At 43.3% G+C, this 22,609-nt stretch overlaps 1 protein-coding gene across 1 annotated transcript in view; it reads right to left on the reverse strand.

Annotated features, from left to right (window-relative positions):
• Positions 1–1,025: 1,025 nt before the first annotated feature.
• The window catches only part of NOTUM (notum, palmitoleoyl-protein carboxylesterase), an 88,316-nt gene continuing 66,732 nt past the window's right edge, over positions 1,026–22,609 (reverse strand). The window contains exons 10-12 of the mRNA XM_073681223.1: positions 5,594–5,741; positions 5,458–5,505; positions 1,026–1,849 (exon numbers count right to left, since the gene is read on the reverse strand). Of these exons, the coding sequence (XP_073537324.1) occupies positions 1,549–1,849; positions 5,458–5,505; positions 5,594–5,741 (497 nt within the window). The 3' untranslated portion in view covers positions 1,026–1,548. The remainder of the gene's footprint in view (positions 1,850–5,457; positions 5,506–5,593; positions 5,742–22,609) is intronic.

The raw sequence follows: 22,609 nt of genomic DNA on the forward strand, positions 1-22,609 counted from the left end.
GCAGTGCATTAGTAAAGAGACTGCTGTCAGTCAGTTAGAGGGAGTACTTACAGCCGCCACTCTCAGTACTGGCTCCAGTCACGCCAGTCCAGTTTCTACCGCTTGCCACCCTTTAAGTATAGCTGCCAGGCACCTATATAACATTATTAACCTGCAGATTAAAAATACATCTGCAGGTCAATAGCAGTATCGGACTTGACAGGTTCCCTTTAAAGTTGAGAATCCTCGTCATTAACCCCCAGAGGAATTTGGATAAGTGGTTGATTTTTATACCTTTATAAATAGTTCCGGTCATCCATCCTCTGCAATTACATGTATAAAAAACAATTACACCATTTTTACTTACTTCATTTATCAATTCCCATAAATAATGGGTAATGTTTGGGCCGTCTATTACAATTACAGGGATACCAAACATGTCTATGTTATTTACAGGTTTGGTTTGTGACATTAAAAAAGTATTACCAAAATGTTTCCAGTATTATAATAACTTTCTAGAAAGAAAGTTAATTCATATTTTTCAGCTTTTCTTTTTTTTTAACCAAAATGTACTGTAGAAAAAGACATATATATATATATACCAGTATAATGTGTATGTACAGAAGAATACTACTTAGGCAGTAAAAATTCTATATACTATTTTAGGAAGAGAAAATTCTCATACTCAAAAGTATAGCCTGTGGCTCATGCGGATGTCCGTTCAAATCGGTCCGAGCACTAATGTACGGACTGGCCGCGGGTCTCCCAACCAGAGCATGACAGCTTCATGTATTTCTATGAGGCTATCACACTCGAGTTGATAGCCTCACAGCAGTTCTTACGGCACAGGACATTACTTTTATTCGCTATATACAAAACACAATATAATAAACAACCAGTATCAGGTCCCTGGCTGGGCCCCTGTGTGAATGAACCAAATGCTAATGCAGTATATCTGCACCCATTCATTGCACTGAATGATTGTAACAATATTTAGCAAACATGCAAAGAAATTAAAGAATGACCCCATCATTCATGATAGAAACTTATTTTGAATTATTTATTAATGAGGGAACAATTTCCATGATACAGAACATGCAGGTACTATTTACAACTGTACATAGGGCAGCTTTCCTACCCTCATTCATAAATAGGATTTACAAACTCCAATAAATAACATGGCTCCCCCAGGAATGAGGTTTGTTTGCTTAGTTTCATAAAAAAAAATAATATCTTACAAAAATTATCTAAAAATTATTTTCTATAGGTCTCAGATTAAAGAGTCACTATAGAGAAGGGCACATTGGGTTGATGTCCCCACATTGCAGTGGAGTCTATGGAGGTCAGACATTTCATTTATAGTTGGATTGTGGCTCTGCTCTAAAGCTACACTTACCAAAGCCTCCTAAGTGGTGATCATCTGACAATAACTGGTCAAATTGCTTTCTTTTACTATTTCATGCCCTCATAAATATGTTACTCACTTCATCATCGTCAGGTGAATTACACCTAAAAGACCCTTCTCATAAATATCAGGCCCCCAGCCTTTCACACTGAGCTTGACCGTAACTAACTACTAAGCACGCCCAGCAGTTTACTTGGCTCCATTCCTTGTTGGCTTGCCATCTTTTGAACATCAAAGCCAAGATGCATGAGAAACTGGACCACACTCATCTCCTGCCCTGTGAAATGGTCTCGGATTGAAGGGCAAGTGGGGTTACACTGTGGCCATGGACAACTGTCCATTAAGTGAAAGGGACAGCCCTTTAAGGGGGTCTTGCTGTTCTTATTTGTTTCCTGCAGACTGCGATCCCAACAATGAAGTGCACGGGGTAGAGATGTCCCACGAACTTGAACTTCTGTCCAGTGGCTACAGAAAAAAAATGTTTATAATGTTAGTGGAAGCAAAATCATATGCAGAGGTCAGTATTACACAATCAATAAGCTTCATGAGCACACAATCAGAATACCTATTTAATTGTTGGACAAGAGAAATTTGATTTGCTGCCTATGGCTGGATTTAGGAAATGCTTTCCATATTAAGCGGCACCACAAATTTCGGATGGGTCATCTACCCACCACCATAGAAGTAGCCACTGATAAAATACTTATTTCATAACCACAATGCAATACAATAATCTACAAAGCACCTTTTTCTCATCAGTGTATATGATTTTTACAATAAAACATTTTTATATACCAAGTATTTTTTTAACTAAAGGACAGATACAGTGTACAGTATTTACAAAGTGTACCACTAGATGGAGTATTAATATGCACTTTCCCATTTCATATGTTGCTTATAGTAGACAAGGTTCACGGAACTCCTCATGGTTGGGTGCACATGTAAAATATCACTCCTTAATCCAATCAGTGAAGAATATTCAACTCTCTAAATGTACAGTGGTGGCCAAAAGTATTGGCACTCCTGCAATTCTGTCAGATAATACTCAGTTTCTTCCCGAAAATGATTGCAATCACAAATTCTTTGGTATGATTATCTTCATTTAATTTGCTTGCAAGGAAAAAACACAAAAGAGTATGAAGCAAAAATCAAATCATTGATCATTTCACACAAAACTCCAAAAATGGGCCAGACAAAAGTATTGGCACCCTCAGCCTAATACTTGGTTGCACAACCTTTAGCCAAAATAACGGCGAACAACCGCTTCCGGTAACCATCAATGAGTTTCTTACAATGCTCTGCTGGAATTGTAGACCATTCTTCTTTGGCAAACTGCTCCAGGTCCCTGATATTTGAAGGGTGCCTTCTCCAAACTGCCATTTTGAGATCTCTCCACAGGTGTTCTATGGGATTCAGGTCTGGACTCATTGCTGGCCACCTTAGAAGTCTCCAGTGCTTTCTCTCAAACCATTTTATAGTGCTTTTGGAAGTGTGTTTTGGGTCATTGTCCTATTGGAAGACCCATGACCTCTGAGGGAGACCCAGCTTTCTCACACTGGGCCCTACATTATGCTGCAAAATTTGTTGGTAGTCTTCAGACTTCATAATGCCATGCACACGGTCAAGCAGTCCAGTGCCAGAGGCAGCAAAGCAACCCCAAAACATCAGGGAACCTCCGCCATGTTTGACTGTAGGGACCGTGTTCTTTTCTTTGAATGGCTCTTTTTTTTTCCTGTACACTCTATGTTGATGCTTTTTCCCAGAAAGCTCTACTTTTGTCTCATCTGACCAGAGAACATTCTTCCAAAACGTTTTAGGCTTTCTCAGGTAAGTTTTGGCAAACTCCAGCCTGGCTTTTTTATGTCTCGGGGTAAAAAGTGGGGTCTTCCTGGGTATCCTACCATACACTCCCTTTTCATTCAGATGCCGACGGATAGTACGGGTTGACACTGTTGTACCCTCGGACTGCAGGGCAGCTTGAACTTGTTTGGATGTTAGTCGAGGTTCTTTATCCACCATCCGCACAATCTTGCGTTGAAATCTCTCGTCAATTTTTCTTTTCCGTCCACATCTAGGGAGTTTAGCCACAGTGCCATGGGCTTTAAACTTCTTGATGACACTGCGCACGGAAGACACAGGAACATTCAGGTCTTTGGAGATGGACTTGTAGCCTTGAGATTGCTCATGCTTCCTCACAATTTGGTTTCTCAAGTCCTCAGACAGTTCTTTGGTCTTCTTTCTTTTCTCCATGCTCAATGTGGTACACACAAGGACACAGGGCAGAGGTTGAGTCAACTTTAATCCATGTTAACTGGCTGCAAGTGTGATTTAGTTATTGCCAACACCTGTTAGGTGCCACAGGTAAGTTACAGGTGCTGTTAATTACACGAATTAGAGAAGCATCACATGATTTTTAAAACAGTGCCAATACTTTTGTCCACCCCCTTTTTTAGGTTTGGTGTGGAATTGTATCCAATTTGGCTTTAGGACAATTCTTTTTGTGTTGTTTCATTGAAGACAAATTAAATGAAGATAATAAGACCAAAGAATTTGTGACTGCAATAATTTTCAGGAAGAAACTGAGTATTATCTGACAGAATTGCAGGGGTGCCAATACTTTTGGCCACCACTGTATGTGTTTGGAAAAGAACATTCTATAATTAGTAGGCAATACAAATATACATGTGATATTTCGGTCCAGACCCTCAGACCTTCATCAGAAACATGAATTGACTAGTAGATAGCAGTGCCAATGTGAAGTTGGAACAACAGCACCATGTGCAAGGCAACTGCCATCATGAGAGGAGTCGTCTTAGACATTGTACTGTCCTTCTTACTTCTTGATACTTCTATCTTCTGTGCAATTTGAAACGTCACATTTATATATGGATTGCTTATAAATGAAATTATCAACTTTTCAAAACATATACATTTGAAGTGCTGAGTTTTCTTCACCTTTTATATGTTGCTAAATGTTTCAGGTTATTGCGCATGAACAGTTGGAGTGGAACCAATGTATTCTGGGAATTCAGGCTTAGACCACAATGCAAGATAGCAGTGATTAAAGGGAATCTGCAACAGGATTTCACTCCCCCCACCCCCCAAACTATTTATATGTCCATGTAGCCCTTTCAAAGCCCAGCATTACCTTTACATGACCAGTTCCTTCCTCCATTACTGAGAAATTAGCGTTTAAAGTGATATGCAAATGGCTATATTAGGTCTGAACCTCTGTGACTCCAGCTCTGTTCCTCACCCTGTGCCACCTCCTTCTGCTTGACTGATAGTCTCTATGCTGTTTGACTTCAAGCAATTGAGTCATCAGTCAAGCAAGAGGAGGCGTCGCCGGGCAGGGAACAGAGCTGGAGTGACAGAGGCTTTAGATATGCCTTAGTTCTTCTGCCTCATTTGCATATCAATTCAAACATTTATTTCTCAGTAAAGGACTGGCCATGTAAAGTATTGCTGGACTTGTTTTTGAAAGATCTACATGTGCATGTAAATAGTTTGGGGGGAAAGCATCCTGCTAACAGATTCCCATTGTGTGCCCAAATATAAACTGGTCATATTATAAGGGAAGAATATATATGACTAATAGTGTCTGGACAAGGTTTCAAGGTTTTCTACAGTTGTATTCATATTACACAATTCTGTGTGAGCACAATTCTTCTCTAATAGTTTGCTACACTGTATCAATCTAGGCAAAATGTATCATCACGTAGACCCATAGGATTGTATAGTATGGATACAACTGTAGAACCCTTTCAGCTGTAAGAATTGGAGTTTTCATCTTCTGAATAAAACAAGAATGTTTCATTTGACTGACAGGAAGCAGAACTTAAACATTTAAAAACACTAATTATTTTAAAGATTGTAGAAATTCTCATGAACAGGGTTTCAGCTTTACACAAAGTTTAGGTTCTTCGACAAAATTTTAGAAATTTCTACTACATTGAATTGCTATAGGACTGGCATGGTTTGCCTGCTGGTATGCAAATCAGTCTGTGCCTGATTTCCAGCTGAAAGCAAACATTTTCCCTGAAGACCAAGGAGAAGGAGGTTATGAGACTTACTTCCTTGTGATGACTTCATGAGACAGACAAGCAGGAGCAAAGCTGGCCCTACAAGAAGAAAGGACACAGTAAGTGAATATCTCAGAAGTCCTGCACAGTGGTCAGCGCAGAAGTCAAGATAATTTTGGATATGTACCCCACATCCTTCAAGGTGCTGCGCAGCTCACGACCCAAATTCTGAATGTAGTTCCATTGGTTTTCCTGCACTGGCTGCCCACTCAAATGGACATTGTCCACCGTCAGTTGGGCCTCATCAAATAACCACTGCACCACAAACACAGGACCTGCAATAAAAACAATACATATATCAATCAAAAGCAGGGCTGTGGAGTCGGTAAGCCAAACCTTCGACTCTGACTCCTCAATTTCCATGACACCGACTCCGACTCCCTCATACATGGCCCATGTTTAAGTGATAAATTTACTGTAGCACAGATTCATCTCAGCTAAAAGTCTAGACCCTTAGATCAGGAATAGGACAGACATTTATAGGACATTTCATAACTTTCCCAAATTCTTATGACAAAATATTCCCCACAAACTGCATTGAACTACTGTACCCAATTTATTATATATTTTAGGAGTTGAAGTCGGTCCATTTTATACCGACTCCACCAAAATGGCTCCGACTCCACGACTCTGACTCCACAGCCCTTATCAAAAGGACATCTTATAGAGAGAAAAGAAAGTGCTAAGTGCCCTGTTATGTTACTGGTCTTACTACAAGGTACAGAGCCAACTATTTGTGACGATGAACCAGTCAATTGTATCTAGCTCCTCCAGAAATCAGACCCCGTTTATCATCATGTTGGAAAGTCTCTTTTCCACAGTACATAGAGATTCTGTATCTGTATGAATACCTATGATTGGTATATATTAACAAATTCTAATGTATAGGTTATGGCAGACAATAAAATAAACAAAAAGCTGGAGTGGTACTTTATTGTGAAAGCATATATGAGTAAATTGTATATATTTCTATTTTAACCACATCTAAAAATTTAGTTTTCTACCTGAACAACCACATTAATATTATAGTTGTACAGTATTTGCCAGCCCATGAGGGGGCATCCTATGGGCCTTTGTAGGGGGCATTCTATAGGCCTTTTTTGTGCCTCTCTATTCCTGAGATATTATCCTCTCTTACTTTTTGTACTTTATGTGCTTCTGTGGCACCCCAGGGGTCTGGTTTCCACAGTAATAGCAGTATTACGTCTGTGAGCAGGTGGGAGGTCTCCTGGGCAGGAATCCTAAGCATGCCACACCTCCTGCCCAGTCCTGGGAGGGGAAGAACTTCCCCTATATAAACTGGGGCTGAGGCAGGGTTAGAGTGAGGAGTTCCAGACAGAGACGGAGTCTGGTCTGGACACGCAGAAACAGGGACAGATAGACATCAGGAGCTCTGTAGGAGCCAAGGAGAAGCGCCAGGGGCTGGAGCTGTGCAGAGCTCGCCCTGGGAGAAGGTACTAAAACCGGACACAGGAGTCCGAGGCTGTGGGGACTAAGATATACCCAGCAGCAGAATCCATCCGGCAGGGGATTCCAGGTCCTCTGGCCATAAAAGTCCGGAGGCTCAGTCACAACGAAGGAACCAGCACCGCCATCCCAGAGCGGAGGCTAACAGGAGGCCCCAGGTCACCAGCCATACGGGTGAGCACCACACGGTATACCCAGGGACGTGGGCTACTTGTAACCGCCGAAAGCAGGGTAGCCAGGAAGGGTACAGACTAACGGGAAGGCCTGCAACTCCACCTGGCCAGGGGAACTCCGGCTTACTCGCAGACTAACCAGGCCCCAACTACTAGCCAGTACTCCCGGGGGAATTTGCCTTGTACCATCAGTAAAGACCCTGTTAGCACCGTTAGTGCTGGGACATCCACACCATCACTCCCAACATCATCCACATCCGCTGCCCTGAGGCCATACCTCTCCCGTTGGGGGGTTATATCAACATTGCTGCACACCTATACCACCGGCCTCAGCGGTCTGCCCTGCAGCGGCGGTTTCATAACCGCATTCAACGGGTGGCGTAGTCGGACACTAATACCATCATACCAATAACCGCCACTAAGTTTGACCACCCTGGGCGCGGACCGGGTCACCGCCACACGAAGACTACTACCCCCATCGGATCCGGCTCCGGGTATCCCCCGCGCGCACGCGCGCCGCACTACAGCACTGGCCCAGGGGGTGAGTCACTTCTAGTCTTGTTATCCAAAAAGGAGTGCTTGTCAAATTGGCGCCCACAAAGCAGAATAATGGATCACGCTCACTTGCTAAATAGATTTAAACAGAAGGTGAAAAAAGGGAAGAGGGGGCCATATCTCAGGAATGGAGAGGTGCAGGAACAAAAATAAAAAAAATAAATTCCAGACTTGGGGGAACAGCAGCATCTTGAAGGTAAAAAACAGCAGGTAAAAAAAATCCATATTTATGGTAAGTGATAAGTCCACTTTAAGAACAGGTAAACATACGTGTAAGAATTCTTCTTCCCCATTAATAAATGATAGAGCTGACAGTATTGCATTTCAAAGGCAGACAAAAATAGAACTTGCCATGTCTGGTGTGCAGATGTCAACCAGCTGGCGACATACAACAACTTCTAATTCTGGATATGCGTCTGGGACCCAGTACCATTTGCCATAACCATGCCATTTATCAATATCTGACCCCTACCATGATCAGGACATGTATGCACCTCCTTTATTGCTATAATTGTAGAACATGACATTTACTATATAAAATATACTGTACCAAGGCTTAAAATACATTATACCAAAGTTAATTGTTACTCAACTTCTGACACCTTTTATTGTGCCCTTTGATATATCTAAAAATAACATGGAACTTATACAAAGAGTTAAATTAGACTACCACAAAGTAGTATACCCTAAACTGTAAATTTTAAGCAAATTAGACAATGGAGTCAGAAATACTAAGATATGAATTAATGTTTTTTATATTATTAATATATTTCTATTTTTCTATAGTCTAGTACGGCTGATACATGATAGTAATAGGAAATTAACCTGTTGGCAAAAAAACAACAACAAGATCTCAAGGATGTAGTGTCTAGTGTAAAGTGAAACAATTTCACATGGACAGCCATATTTTTTTATTAAAGAGGTTGTCCCACAAACAAAGTACAGTATATTTTAATTAATAGATCTTAGAATTAAAATAAGTTCCAAAATTGGATGTGTAAAACAAATATTCTTGTGCTGAGACAATTTCATCAATGTGTCCCTGCTATGTACTGTGTAATGACTGTGGCTGACCATGCAGAGCTGCTCCAGTTTATGTTAGCAGGTCCTGGCCAAAAAAGATAGAAAGTCACTTATGATAACTAAGTGTGCAGATCCAACACTTTTCTGTGCCTTAGGTAGCATAACACATTTCCCTCCCTGTTTTATCACAGGAGTGAGTGTTTCTGACATGTCTCCAGCCCTGTGGGCTCATCCTAAATCTAGTCAGTGACATATAAGCTGAGCAGTTGCTGGAGCTCCTAGGTCACTGACTTGATTTATGAAGAGCTCAAAGGGCTGTATGAACGATTACTCCTGTGATAAAACAGGAGAGGAAATGTATTACCTCAGGCAGGAAAATATTACTTCAAAAAGCAGCAGCTGCAAACAACTTGTAACATCCCTGGCGGCGTGCGGGCAAGGCTTACCACCTCCCACCATGCAAGACCGCTATCTTACCTATCAGTCCAGGCTGCACACTTTGCTCCAGTACCTGCTGTGTGCATGTCTCTTCTCTGATTGATTAGGGCGGCGGCGCGGTTACTGCCTGTTTCTTATAGTTACTGTGTGCACAGTTCTAATGCGCCCCCAGCCTATTGCTGTGAGTCACTGGATACTTAAACCCCCTCCACCCAGTAGGAGGTGCCTGAGCAACACTTTCTTTCAGTGTGTTCTGTGCAACTGAGTTGCCAGGTCCTGTCCTGTATCTTGTCTGTTTCCGCCACCCTGGGGGCTGTATACCCAGGCCTGTTACCTGTATCTGTGACTTCTAGTCTGTTCCGCCACCCTGGGGGCTGTATACCCAGGCCCGTTACCTATATCTGTGACTTCTAGTCTGTTTCCGCCACCCTGGGGGCTGAGTTCCCAGCCTCGTTCCTGTATCTTGTTCCTGGCTCAGTTACTGTCTGAACAGTGTCCTAGCCCGTTACTTGTTTGTCTCTATGTCCATATCTTCCCTTTTCCTGCAGTGTCTCAACCTGCACCTAACTCCAACTTGTTGTCTCTGTACTTCTGTTTGTGAGTTTAGTGTCCGTGCCTGCCAGTACCCACCTGTCTGCATGCCAGCCGTGCCTGCCAGTACCCACCTGTCTGCATACCAGCCGTGCCTGCCAGTACCCACCTGTCTGCATACCAGCTGTGCCTGCCAGTACCCACTTGTCTGCATACCAGCCGTGCCTGCCAGTACCCACCTGTCTGTATGCCAGCCTAACTTGCCTGTTCCTGCATTCCCCGGTGTGGGTCAACAGCTGTTACCGGGGATGACCTGGAGTAGCACCTGGTCCCTCTGCTCGGTTCCTCCCTGGCTCACGGAGTCGACTGAGCCGCCGTGCGACCTTGGTCGGACCGAGTTGATATTTAGTCACGCCCCTCCAGGCATTCCTCGGTTCATGGTCCAGTGGGATCACTAAACATGCTCACGCGCACTCAGTCCGGGCGTGTGCGTAACATAACTGCTGCGTCGTGTCTGTATACTCACTAATCATAAGCAACTTACCACAACTCCTGGACAGGGAAGATGACATATGTGCTGACTAGTGTTGAGCCACCCCCGTAGTGTTCGAGTTCGGCTCGGTTCGTCGAACACCCGTATGTTCGCCGAACTGTTCGTCGAACACCTTCGAACACCATTAAAACCAATGGCAGGCAAACAAAAACACATAGAAACACATAGAAAACACCTTCAAAAGGTGTCCAAAAGCTGACAAACTGCTCAGAAGACACAACTAACACATGGAAAAGTGACAAGTACATAGAGTCATGCGAAAAGAAAAGAGGTGGAGGAGTAAAAGGAGGGGGAGACACAGATATAGGCATGTCATGCCCTTCTAAAACCAAAAAAGTGCGAAGCCGACACGACCAGGCCGTTCCTGCCCGTGCGACCTCCGTGTCGCCAGGTTTCTGCCAGAGCTGCGGTGGACCCTGACGGCCAGCCCCCCTCTCCCAACACTGGTGCCTGTCCGCTGGTGGGTCGAGCGAGCCCCCCTGCGGTGGAGGCAGGTCTAATCTTTTTAATTTAAATTGTCTCTCTAATTTGAATGAGTACACTTTAAATTCTTTTACAAGGATCTATTGGAGGGCAAGTCTCATGCCAGCAGCCGCGTAATTCCAGCTCCAGTAGTGTCCACTAAAGCTGCTGCAGTTAAAAAGCTTTTATAAGGATCGAGCTCGGCGGTCCACCGCAAGGCGTCCTACCACCAGTCCCAACTCTTATGCCTTGGGGTGCCTCCCCAATGCTCTTCACTGAGTGTCCCGGGGGCCCGAACCATTTCCTTTGAAAAAATTAAGTGTCCAAACTACAGGTGGTGTAGCTTGCTTAACAGCTGGGATAATCTGCTGACTAGCAGACACTGCTACTAGGCACAAAGTATTTCCTGGGCTAGATGCAGTTAAAAATTTGTAATTAGATACTCTCGTTGGATGCTGAAAAAGCATTCCATAGAGTCTCCTGGCACGCCATATATTATTCTCTTAAAAAGCTTGGGGTAGGGGTCTAGGGGACCCTTTTATAGCCAAAATCACGGCCCTGTATCGCAATACGTCACCTAGGCTGAAGATAAATGGAACATTTTCATCACCTTTCATAATCACCAATGGGACAAGGCAGGGATGTCCTCTGTCCCCTCTCTTATACATCCTAGTGACGGAGCACCTGCTCTCATCAATTCGCCATAACCCCAATATTAGGTGGATTAAAGTGGGAGGCACTGAGTACAAGTGCTCTGCATTTGCTGATGATGTCCTAGTATATATCACTCAATCACATATATCCATCCCTGCTGTTATGGCTGAAATAGATCACTTTGTTACATGGTCAAATTTTAAAATCAATGCAGTGAAGTCTGAGGCCCTCGATGTCTCCCTCCCCAAATCCATACAGGATTCCATCCAGTCCAACTTTCCCTTTGCCTGGCCCTCACAGGGTATCAAATACTTAGGAATTCGTATTCATAGAGACCTCTCCTGTCTATGTTATCTTAATTTTGGGCCCTTTATTGAACAACTCCATACAGACCACGGTTGGCAAGTTAGAACTGTAAGATTCACTACGTGAACCACTGGTGTTTTGTGGAAAAGCACATGTACACTGTGTTCCAAATTATTATGCAAAAAGTGTTTAGGAGTGATAAGGTAAGAATTTTTTTGTTTGTCAGTTAAATTCATTGATGGTGATGTGTGTCAGGGCTCTTTATATCACTGTAAGCAATTGATGACACCTGTGCTAATTAGTTTGGCAGGTGTGTCCAATGAAAGGCAAGACTACTTAAGAAGGCTGTCCCACATTATTAACCAGCCTACATTTTCTGCCAAAATGGGAAAGAAAAAGGATGTGTCGGCTGCTGAGAAGCAACAAATTGTGGAGTGTTTAGGCCAAGGCATGACTACAATCAACATTGCCAAGACACTTCATCCTGATCATCGCACAATCAAGAAGTATGTAGCTGATTCAAGGGAAAATTGAGGACTCTTTCCTACAGGCAATTACGTCAGGTTAAAAGAGCAGCAGCAAAAAAGCCTTGTCATAGCAGCAGACAAGTTTTTGAAGCTGCTGGTGCCTCCAACGTCCCCCGAACAACAAGATGCAGAGTCCTTCAGAGGTTTGCAGCTGTGCGTAAGCCATCCTGTCGACCTCCTCTATCCACTGCACACAAGCAGAAACGGCTCCAGTGGGCCAAACAATACATGAAGACTGACTTCAAAACTGTTTTGTTCACCGATGAGTGCCGTGCAACGCTCGATGGTCCAGATGGATGGAGTGGAGGATGGCTGGTTGATGGACACCCCACGCAAACACGGCTACAGCGCCAACAAGGAGGAGGTGGAGTAATGTTTTGGGCTGGAATCATGGGGAGAGAGATTGTCGGCCCCTTTAGGATCCCTGAAGGGGTAAAGATGAACTCCATAATGTATGTGGAGTTTCTCAAACAGCACTTCCTGCCATGGTTCAAGAAGAAGAACCGTGTATTCCGCAGCAAGATCATTTTCATGCATGATAATGCACCGTCTCATGCTGCACATAACACATCTGTATCTCTGGCTGATATGGGCATAAAAGGGGACAAACTTATGGTGTGACCCCCATGTTCCCCTGACCTCAACCCCATTGAGAACCTCTGGAGCATCATCAAAAGGAGTGTCTATGATGGCGGGAGGCAGTTCACATCTAAGCAACAGCTCTGGGAGGGTATTCTGTCCTCATGCAAAACAATTGAAGCAGAAACCATCCAAAACCTGACAAATTCAATGGACGAGAGAGTTAAGAAGCTCCTTTCGAACAAGGGGTCCTATGTGCAAATGTAACATCAACTAGAATAAAGTTTTGAGTTGAAAACTGTTTGATTTCAGTTTCTAATAACCTGCTAATGCTTATAATTTCAAAAATGACCATTTTTTTGTTCTTTATTAAAATGAAAAGGTTGATCGAAGAGTGTGGGGGATCTAAGAGTGTGGCAACCTAGTAGTCAGGATTATTTCGAATTCTGACAATCTGAGGGTCATGTTGCAGGTACTGCAGCAAGAAGGAACTCATGTGTCTTGCGCATCTAGGAGCCCCAAAATTATTTTCCGTGCTAGATGCAGCTAAAAATTATTATTAATATGAAAGCTGGTGGAGCTTAGTATAGATGGCCTAATATAATCAGTACTGCAAACTGCTACAAGGCCCAAATTATTTTCCAGCCAAGATACAGATAAACATGATTAGTAATTTTAAATCTGGTGGAGTTTAGTATAGATGGCCTAATAGAATCAGTACTGCACACTGCTACAAGGCCCAAATTATTTTCCAGCCAAGATACAGATAAACATGATTAGTAATTTGAAAGCTTAAAACGGTTGGTGAGGTGATTTTAACAAATCATCAAGCTTTAACTCTCCCCAGGATGACACAGGGGTAGAAAAGTCGTTTCGGACCCATGATTTGTTCATCTTTATGAACGTGAGTCTGTCTACATTATCAGTGGAGAGCCGCGTGCGCTTATCTGTCAGCACACCTCCAGCAGAGCTGAACACACGCTCAGACAGAACGCTGGCTGCGGGGCATGACAAGATCTCCAAGGCGTAAGTGGCGAGCTCTGGCCATTTATCCAGATTGGAAGCCCAAAAAGAGCAAGGGTCCAGTGACACAGTCATGGCTTCAATGTTTACTTGGAGATACTCCTGTACCATCGTCTCTAGGCGTTGACTATGTGTCAGACTTCTTGTCTCCTGTGGCCTTGCAAAGGATGGGCTAAAAAAGTGGTGAAATTGATGTTACCAGCAGATACTGTGTTTCTGTTACGTTTTGAGTGCTGAACACTCGACGGTCCCACAGTTGGCAAGTTGGAACTGTGAGATTCACTACGTGCACCAATAGTGTTTTGGGGAAAAGCACATGTAAGATTCTGCAACAGTCTCTGCTGATACTCCTGCATGCGTGCATCTCTTTCTACGGCAGGAATCATTTCTGCAAATTTACTTTTGTACCGGGGATCTAACAGTGTGGCAACCCAGTAGTCAGGATTATTTCTAATTCTCACAATTCGAGGGTCATGTTGCAGGTAGTGCAGCAAGAAGGCACTCATGTGTCTTGAGCATCCAGGAGCACCAAGTCCCTGTTGTGTTGGTGGCGAGGTAACAATCATGCTTCCTTCCTCTGCCCTCTCCCCCCAACCTCGCACAACAGAAATGTGATCAAGGTCTCCCTCATCTGATGAGTCTTCCATCAGTTCGTCCTCCACTTCTTCCTGTGCTCCCGCAACTTCCTCATTAGTTTGGCTGCTACCATGCGCCCTGGTAAAACCATCTCCCCCACCCCCACATCCCTGCCGCCTTGGTGCTGCCGACCGTCTGGACCGTGCAGATGTTAGCCCTTCCGCATACAACTACTCCTCCTCTACTTCCTCCACCTCCTCTTGTGCCACCACCTGACTCCGAATTCTGTTTAACATGTGCTCCAACATGTAAATCACCGGAATAGTTAAGCTGATAATGGCATCGTCAGCACTAAACATCTTCATCGCCATTTCAAAACTGTGCAGAAGGGTGCATAGGTCCCTGATCTGAGACCACTCCTCCAGCGTGATTTGCCCCACCTCTGGATCTCACAACGTATTGCACCAGGGCTTGTCGGTGCTGCCACAGTCGCTGCAACATGTGCAGAGTTGAATTCCACCGGGTAGGCACATCGCATTTTAGCAGGTGAAGTGGCAGGCCCAACGATTTCTGTAGAGATGTAAGTCGCTGAGCTGCGGGATGCGAACGGCGGAAGAGAGCACAAAGCGACCGTGCCCTCTGCAGAAGGCCATCTAGTCCGGGATAGTGGGCTAAAAATTGCTGGACAACCAGGTTCAACACGTGAGCCATACAAGGCACGTGTGTGACATTGCCCCGGCGAAGGGCCGCACCCAGGTTTGCAGCATTGTCGCACACGGCCTTCCCTGGTTTCAGGTCCAGTGGAGACAACCATTCATGAAACTGGTTCTCCAGAGCTGACCACAACTCCTCAGCTGTGTGACTCACATTTCCCAGACATTTCAAAGTAAAAACCGCCTGATGACGTTGAGCCCAGCTGCCAGCATAGTAAGGAGGTGTGCAGGATCCCTTCTGCACAGTTAGAAAGCTTGTGGCATGACCAGACAGGCTTTGGGTGCAGGTGGAGGACCGAGAGGAGGTTGAGGAGGCAGAAGCAGTGGAGGAACTTTGAGATAAAGAGGATTGACGCACAACTCGTGGGGACGGCAAGACTTGGACAGCAGCCCCTTGTCCTGCTGTCACCATAGTTACCCAGTGCCCAGTTAGCGACATATAACGCCCCTGTCCATGCCTACTCGTCCAAGTGTCTGTGGTGAAATGCACCCTGTCACGCACAGAGTTTCTCAAAGAAGCGGTGATGTTGTGTGCGACATGCTGGTGGAGTGCAGGCACACCTTTCTTTAAGAAGTAGTGCCGACTGGGCATCTGGTACTGGGGCAATGCGACGGACATAAGGTCTCGAAAATCCTCTGTGTCCACCAGGCGGAAAGGAAGCATTTCTGTAGCCAAGAGCTTGCAGATGGTAAAATTAAACCTCTTAGCTTTCTCATGGCTAGGAGGAAATGGTCTTTTACTTGTCCACATCTGAGGGACCGAGGGCTGGCTGTTGTGCTTAGACGGGGTTGAGAAGGGTGTCCCCGGCAAACTGCCAGTCTGTGAGGAAGATGCAGGCGGACATGTTAGGTTGCCTTGATCCAAAGGTGGTGCTATCGATGTCGGACAGCGCTGAACACTAGCTGGTGTTTCCACCTCCAAAGAAAATGATGACCTGCCAATCACGCTGGCTGTTGCGGGTAAAGAGGTGGCAGGTCTGCGTCCCAAAACAGGTGTGACTGCTGTCCCCCCAGTCACAGAGGATGAAGAGGCCGCGGATGCACAAGATGTGGCATAAGGTGGTTGGCCCGGCCGGCTAGGACGCATTGTAGCAGTGAGCTTCCCACTGCAACTTATGCTTCATATCCATGTGCCGGTTCATGCATGAAGTACTCAAACTATGTATTTTTTGGCCTCTACTTAGCTTTTGCTGACAAATGTTACAGATAACACGAGTTGGGTCATCTTTATCGATCTGAAAAAATGCCCAGGCTATGCAAGGCTTAGCACCCATGTGACCTGAAGAGCCACCAGGACTTGTGGACAGAGGCAGAGTTGTGTTTGAGGATGCAATTGTTGACGTGCTTCCAGTACTACGTCTCTGTCCAGGAAGGCGCAACCTGACCTCGTCGTCACTAGCATCCTCCTCCACCTCCTCTGCTGACCTCATCGACAGGCTGACTGTGGGTTGACAGTAAGTGGGATCTCCAACCTCGTCATCATCACCCTGTGAGTTCTCACACCCGTCGACCTCAGAGCCAACCTCTTCCTGCCCTGACAAAAAACTAAAGTTGTCGCTCCAATCAGGTATTTGAGTCTTATCATCGTCTTCCTCATTGTCTCCACCAACAGGAGTTACAGTTTGGGAACGAGGGTCTACATTATGGTCAGAACCTTCTGCGTCTGGTCCTGGATCCGACTCATAAAGATTCTGGGCATCAGTGCAGATCATTTCCTCGTCTGGATTCACAGAAGCTCTGGAGCCGACCTCTGATTCCCAGGCTATAGTATGAGTAAACAGCTCTGCAGACTCAACCATCTGTTCTACCCCACACTAAGACAGGCAGCTGGAGACTTGGGAGCTGTGAGGAAGCAAGTGCGATTGGGGTGACACCTCTGAGGACTGGAGTATTTGTGATGTTGAAGTTGAGGTGGAGGAGAGCCCACTTAAAGGAGCACTTGATATCCGTTGAAGCATCTGGCCTCATTGTGCCTCATTGTGCCTCATCTGGAATTTGTAGCGATTGGCGTGGCCGTAAGAAAGGGATCTATTCACATTGTCCGCTAAAAGAAGTAGACATCTTAGTTTGGCTGGAAGATGGTCTTTCTTCTGCAGATGTTACTGTTGCTTTAACACCTACCCCACGGACACAACCTTTTTTCCCCTTCCCAACATGCCTATTCCCCTTTCCACCAGCAGCAGGCCTTTTTCCACTCATTTTGGTGGTTAACTAATTCACAACTCTGGAGTTGTTTACACAAAAAACAATGGATGGGAACCGAGCAGAACTGAGTGGCCAAACTGTGGTATTAGCCCAAAAGTATTGGCTGGGTTAGATGCAGAAAAAAATTATATTGAATTTGCAACCTGGTGGAGGTTAGTATAGATGGACTAATAGAACAAGTCCCACACACTGCTACAAGCCGAAATATTTTTTCAGAGCTAGATGCAGATAAAAATTATTTTGAATTTGCAAACTGGTGGAGGTTAGTATAGATGGACTAATAGAACAAGTCCCACACACTGCTACAAGCCGAAATATTTTTTCAGAGCTAGATGCAGAAAAAAATTATATTGAATTTGCAACCTGGTGGAGGTTAGTATAGATGGACTAATAGAACAAGTCCCACACACTGCTACAAGCCGAAATATTTTTTCAGAGCTAGATGCAGAAAAAAATTATATTGAATTTGCAACCTGGTGGAGGTTAGTATAGATGGACTAATAGAACAAGTCCCACACACTGCTACAAGCCGAAATATTTTTTCAGAGCTAGATGCAGAAAAAGATTTGATTGAATTTGCAACCTGGTGGAGGTTAGTATAGATGGACTAATAGAACAAGTCCCACACACTGCTACAAGCTGAAATATTTTTTTCAGAGCTAGATGCAGAAAAAAATTAGATTGAATTTGCAACCTGGTGGAGGTTAGTATAGATGGACTAATAGAATGATGCTATGCCCAAAAGGTTTTACTTCACTAGGTGCAGTAAAAAAATGTGTATTCTATACACAGGTGGTGTAGCTTGCAACACAGATAGGCTACTCCACTGACTAACACACACTGCAATAGGCCAAAAAGGATTTGCTTTGCTAGATTTAGCCAAATGCTGTGAAAAAAAACTTGCACAGCACTGGCACAGACCTGCCTGGCAAAAAGTGATAGGAACTGATGTAACCTAGCCCTGAAAAGGACTGCAATTACAATTAGTCTTTACTCCCAACCTATCTATTTAAGAGCACAGACCTGCCTGAGAAAAGTCGTAGGAAATGATGTAACCTAGTCCTTAAAAGGACTGCAATCACAACTTTTCCCTACTCCCAAGCTATCTGTAGATTTGTGCGAAAATTGGCTTGAAATTACAAAGTATAGAGCACACAGCAACAGCGGTGCCGTCTAACACGCAGCTGCAGCAGTGAGAAAATGGTGGCGACGGGGAAAATGGCTGGGTCTTATAGGGCAAGGACATGTGACATACACTGCCAATGACACATGCCCTTGCTTGTATGAAAAAAAGCAGTTCGCTCTGTGTGTGCGCTGCTGATAGGCTGACAGATTGCACCTCCCCACTGTAAATGCGGGAAAGAGAAAAAAAAATGGAGATCTTCATTATTTCTGCAGAGATCCATCCCCTGCCCCTCCCCCCGCCCCGCTGTACACTCAAACTGCGTATTAACATTAATTTTCAGCATTACTGAGAAAAAATCCAGTTATGATTTTGGTGCACGAACAGTTATCGAACATAACCTCGAACAGCCGAATTTTTTTCAAATCGTTCGGGTTCGCCGAACGGCTCGAGCACCGCCCAAAACAGCTCGAATTTGAGATTGGCAAACAGTTCGAGTCGAACAACACTCATCTCTAGTGCTGACCATGAAATGGAGCAACTCTGCATTGTCTTACACAGCAAATAAAAGTATATACTGTAGTTGGGTCACACTTATAAGATCATCTCGGCACATGAACATTTTTTAACACATCCAATTGTGGAACTTATTATTGTTACAAAATCTAACGGTTAAAATCTATTTTATCTATGGGACAACCCCTTTAATTTAAAGAGAAACAAAACTTTTTTTGTTTCATTTTTAAACTAGAAATGTAATTTGGAAACATTTTGAAATATGGTTAATTACCCTATTTTACAGCTTCAATGCAGATAATAGGTGCGAAAGTGTGTGCATAGATCCGTACATCATATCTTAAGAACGGATCTACCAATTATGAGGCAAGAGGCAAGTAGTCCTCCATAGTGCGCGCGCTATTTCTTTATATATATAAGTCACGGTGAGAGGAGTACAGGAGCTGGGTATGCACAACGCTCTGACTGTGACTGCTATATACAAAGAGACAGTGCGCATACTATGAAAAATTTGCTCAGCCGAGTCTTGGAGATCAATACTCAATATATGGAGAATGGATCTATGTACTTATTAACCCCTTTACCCCCAAAAGTGATTTGCACGTTAATGACAATGCCAATTTTTACAATTCTGACCACTGTCACTTTATGAGGTAATAACTCTGGAACGCTTCAACGGATTCCACTGATTCTGAGACTGTTTTATCATGACATATTGTACTTCATGATAGTGGTAAAATTTCCTCGATATGACTTTATTTGTGAAAAAATCAGAAATTTGCGAAAATTTAGGAAATTTCACAATTTTCAAACTGTGAATTTTCATGCCCTTAAATCAGAGAGTTATGTCACACAAAATAGTTAATAAATAACATTTCTCACATGTCTACTTTACATCAGCACAATTTTGGAATCAAAATGTTTTCTTGTTAAGAAGTTATAAGGGTTAAAAGTTGACCAGCGATTTCTCATTTTTCCAACAAAATTTACAAAACCATTTTTTTTAGGGACCACATCACATTTGAAGTGACTTTGAGGGGCCTTTATGACAGAAAATACCCAAAAGTGACACAATTCTAAAAACTGCAACACTCAAAGTGCTCAAAACCACATTCAAGAAGTTTATTAAACCTTTAGGTGCTTCAGGAATTTTTAGAATGTGGAAGAAAAAAATGAACGTTTAACTTTTTTCATAAAAATGTTACTTTAGACCCAATTTTTTTAATTTTTCAAGAGTAACAGAAAAAATGGACCCCAAAATTTGTTGTGCAATTTCTCCTGAGCACAAGTGGACGAAAACCACTTTTTGAGCACACGGCAGGGTTCGGAAGGGGAGGAGCGCCATTTGACTTTTTTTAAATGTAAAATTTGCTTGAATAATTAGCGGACGCCATGTCGCGTTTGGGGAGCCCCTGATGTGCCTAAACAGTGGAAACCCCCCACAACAGACACCATTTTGGAAACTAGACTCCTCAGGGAACTTATCTAGATGTGTGGTGAGCACCTTGAACCTCCAAGTGCTTCACAGAAGTTTATAACATTGAGCCGTAAAAATAAAATTTTCACATTTTTCCCACCAAAATGTTTTTCAGCCCCCAATTTTGCATTTTCATAAGGGTAACAGGAAAAATTGCGCCATACCATTTGTTGTGCAATTTCTCCTGAGTAAGCTGATACCCCACATGTGGGGGAAAACCACTGTTTGGGCGCACGGCAGGTTTCGGAAGGGAAGACGCGCCATTTGACTTTTTGAATGAAAAATTTGCTTTAATAATTAGGGGACGCCATGTTGCATTTGGGGAGCCACTGATGTGCCTAAACAGTGGAAACCCCCCCATAAGTGACACCATTTTGGAAACTAGACCCCTCAGGGAACTTAACTAGATGTGTGATTCACAGAAGTTTATAACGTAGAGACGGGGAAAATAAAAAAATCTAACTTTTTCCACAAAAAATATATTTTAGCCTCAATTTTTTTATTTTACTAGGGTAAGAGGAGAAAATGGACCCCAAAAACTTTTGTGTAATTTCTCCTGAGTACGCCGATACCCCAAATGTGGGGAAAATACACTGTTTGGGCGCACAGCAGAGTTCAGAAGGGAAGGAGCACTGTGTGACATTTTTGAATGCAAAATTGGCTGGAATCGAGAGTGGGTGCCATGTAGTGTTTGGAGTGCCCCGATTCGCCTAAACAGTGGAAACCCCCCACAAGTGACCCCATTTTGGAAACTAAACCACTCAAGGATTTTATTAAGGGGTTTATTGAACATTTTCAGCCGAGAGGTACGACACAGAATTTGATAACATTAGGTCATCATATTGAATAAGTTGTCATTAGTCTTGCTCGCTGCTTGAGTTTTCATCGGGTACTCGGGTATGCACCATGTATCGCGGGTGCTCAAGTGACATGCTCGAATCCCCGCCCCGCATGTTTTACGGTTGTTATACACCCAAAAAGAACATGCGGGGATCGCTCGTGCATGGCAGGCAATCCCCGCAAGGTTTTTTTTGGCTGGGAAGCATATGGGGCGGAGAATCGAGCATGTCACACGAGCACCCTCGATACTCTGTGCATACCCGAGCACCCAATGCAAACTCAAGTAGCGAGCACTTGTGCTTAACACTAGTCGCCATATTGTCATCATTTTTTTTCTTTACCTTTGAAAAGCTCCCAACTCCAACACAACTCTAACCCTAGCACAACCCTAACCCTAGCATAACCCTAACCCTAGAGATTATTTTCTATGCCTTTCCTCGAGCGGTATAAGTGATTAGACAACTTTATTCTTTGGTTCGGTGCGATTACAGCTATGCAAGATTCATATCGGGTTTTTATGATTGACTGCTGTCGTACACTAAAACCCCTTTTTTTTTTTGCAAAGACTAGTTTTTGCATCACCATATTTTGAGAGCTATAATTTTGCATATTTTGGCCGTCAGTCATGTGACTGCTTGTTTTTTTGCGGGACAAGATGACATATTTATTGGTACCATTTTCGGACACGTGACACGATTTTTTGGAAGCTTTCTATTCTGATTTTTGGGAGGCAGAATAAACAAAAAACAATTCAGGAATTTTTTTTTTTATGCCGTTTCGTGTGTGGTAAAATTGATAAGGTAGATTTATTCTTCGGGTCAGTACGTTTACAGCAGTACCATATTTATATCTTTTTTATGTTTTGCCGCTTTTACAGAAAAACTATTTGATAGAAAAAATAATTTTTTTGTATCACTTTATTCTGAGAGCTATAACTTTTTTATTTTTCGGCTGATGGAGCTGTATGGCGGCTTGTTTTTTGAGGGACAAGATAACGTTTTCAGGGGTAACATTTTTATTTACATTCATATTTTTGATCGCGTTTTATTCCATTTTTTGTTTTGCGGTTTGATGATAAAGCATCGTTTTTTGTTTTGTTTTTTTTTTTTCTTTTTTTACCGTGTTTACTAAAGGGGTTAACTAGTGGGACAGTTTTATAGGTCATGTCATTCCGGACGCGGCGATACCAAATATGTGTACTTTTACTGGTTTGTTTTTTTCATAATAATATTTATTTATGGGTACAGTATATTTTAATTTTTTGGGGGATTATTTTTTCCCTTTTTTTCATATTTTTAAAAATGTAAAAAAAAAATTCCACTTTGACACTTTTTATTACACTTACACTTTGTACCACCATGGGACTTTCACTTTTTGCAGGCTGATTGCTTGTATAGCATAG

The sequence above is a fragment of the Phyllobates terribilis genome, unplaced genomic scaffold, assembly GCF_046119375.1.
Source record: "Phyllobates terribilis strain yellow unplaced genomic scaffold, ASM4611937v1 Scaffold_5__5_contigs__length_657084704, whole genome shotgun sequence".
NCBI classification, from domain to species: Eukaryota; Metazoa; Chordata; class Amphibia; order Anura; family Dendrobatidae; genus Phyllobates; species Phyllobates terribilis.